At 58.2% G+C, this 593-nt stretch overlaps 1 protein-coding gene across 9 annotated transcripts in view; it reads left to right on the top strand.

The window, feature by feature from the left end:
- The first annotated feature begins 276 nt into the window (after positions 1 to 276).
- Positions 277 to 593, top strand: part of U2SURP (U2 snRNP associated SURP domain containing) — a 79,788-nt gene continuing 79,471 nt past the window's right edge. For 4 of the 9 annotated variants that reach the window (XM_025208456.1, XM_025208455.1, XM_025208451.1 and 1 more), the window contains exon 1: positions 300 to 593. In XM_025208456.1, the coding sequence (XP_025064241.1) occupies positions 320 to 593 (274 nt within the window). In that variant the 5' untranslated portion in view covers positions 300 to 319. The other 5 variants (XM_025208454.1, XM_006027262.3, XM_006027261.3 and 2 more) reach the window with 5 other exon arrangements.

Raw genomic sequence — 593 nt, 5'->3', positions numbered from 1 at the left:
AACTAGATGTATGGTGCAGGGAAAGCAGGTGCTAACCCCAGCGGGCGGAAAGTCTCCTGTACCTGCTGCTTGGCCACATCTCTTGAGCCCTGGACCCTGCCAGCTGGGGGGAGGTGGGGAAACACGGGGACTCCCTCATGCACAGTGCCAGATGAACCCTTTTGCAGTCCCTAGGCAAACAAACTCATGGACCCTACTTAATACGGTATATGTATATTATTTATTTATATTATAGTTATACTGTATACATTTTTTTCCCCACCCAATAATTATAATACGTAAAATGATCACAACTGGGCCGCTTCTTAGGGCCCTAGGCATGTGCCTCGTTTGCCTATGCGTTACCGCGGGGCTGCGAGAGGAACAGCGCCCTACAGAGCCGCGACGCCTGCGGCCGCAGGGCGTGACAGCCCCCCCTCCCCGATCGCTAGCTCGGCCATCGGCTCGCCGCCCCTCCCCCGCAGGCGGGAGGCTTCCTCGCTCTCCTCTTCAATCGGTGAAGTCGGCGCTCGATTCCGGCCGCCAGGGCTGGCCGAGGGAGAGAGCCAAGATGGCGGACAGGGCGCCAGGCGGTTCGCAGAAAGGCAGCGGGA

The sequence above is a fragment of the Alligator sinensis genome, unplaced genomic scaffold, assembly GCF_000455745.1.
Source record: "Alligator sinensis unplaced genomic scaffold, ASM45574v1 scaffold846_1, whole genome shotgun sequence".
Taxonomy (NCBI): domain Eukaryota; kingdom Metazoa; phylum Chordata; order Crocodylia; family Alligatoridae; genus Alligator; species Alligator sinensis.
Note: the sequence above shows the minus strand (reverse complement) of the source record. Positions and strands in the feature narration are given on the sequence as shown.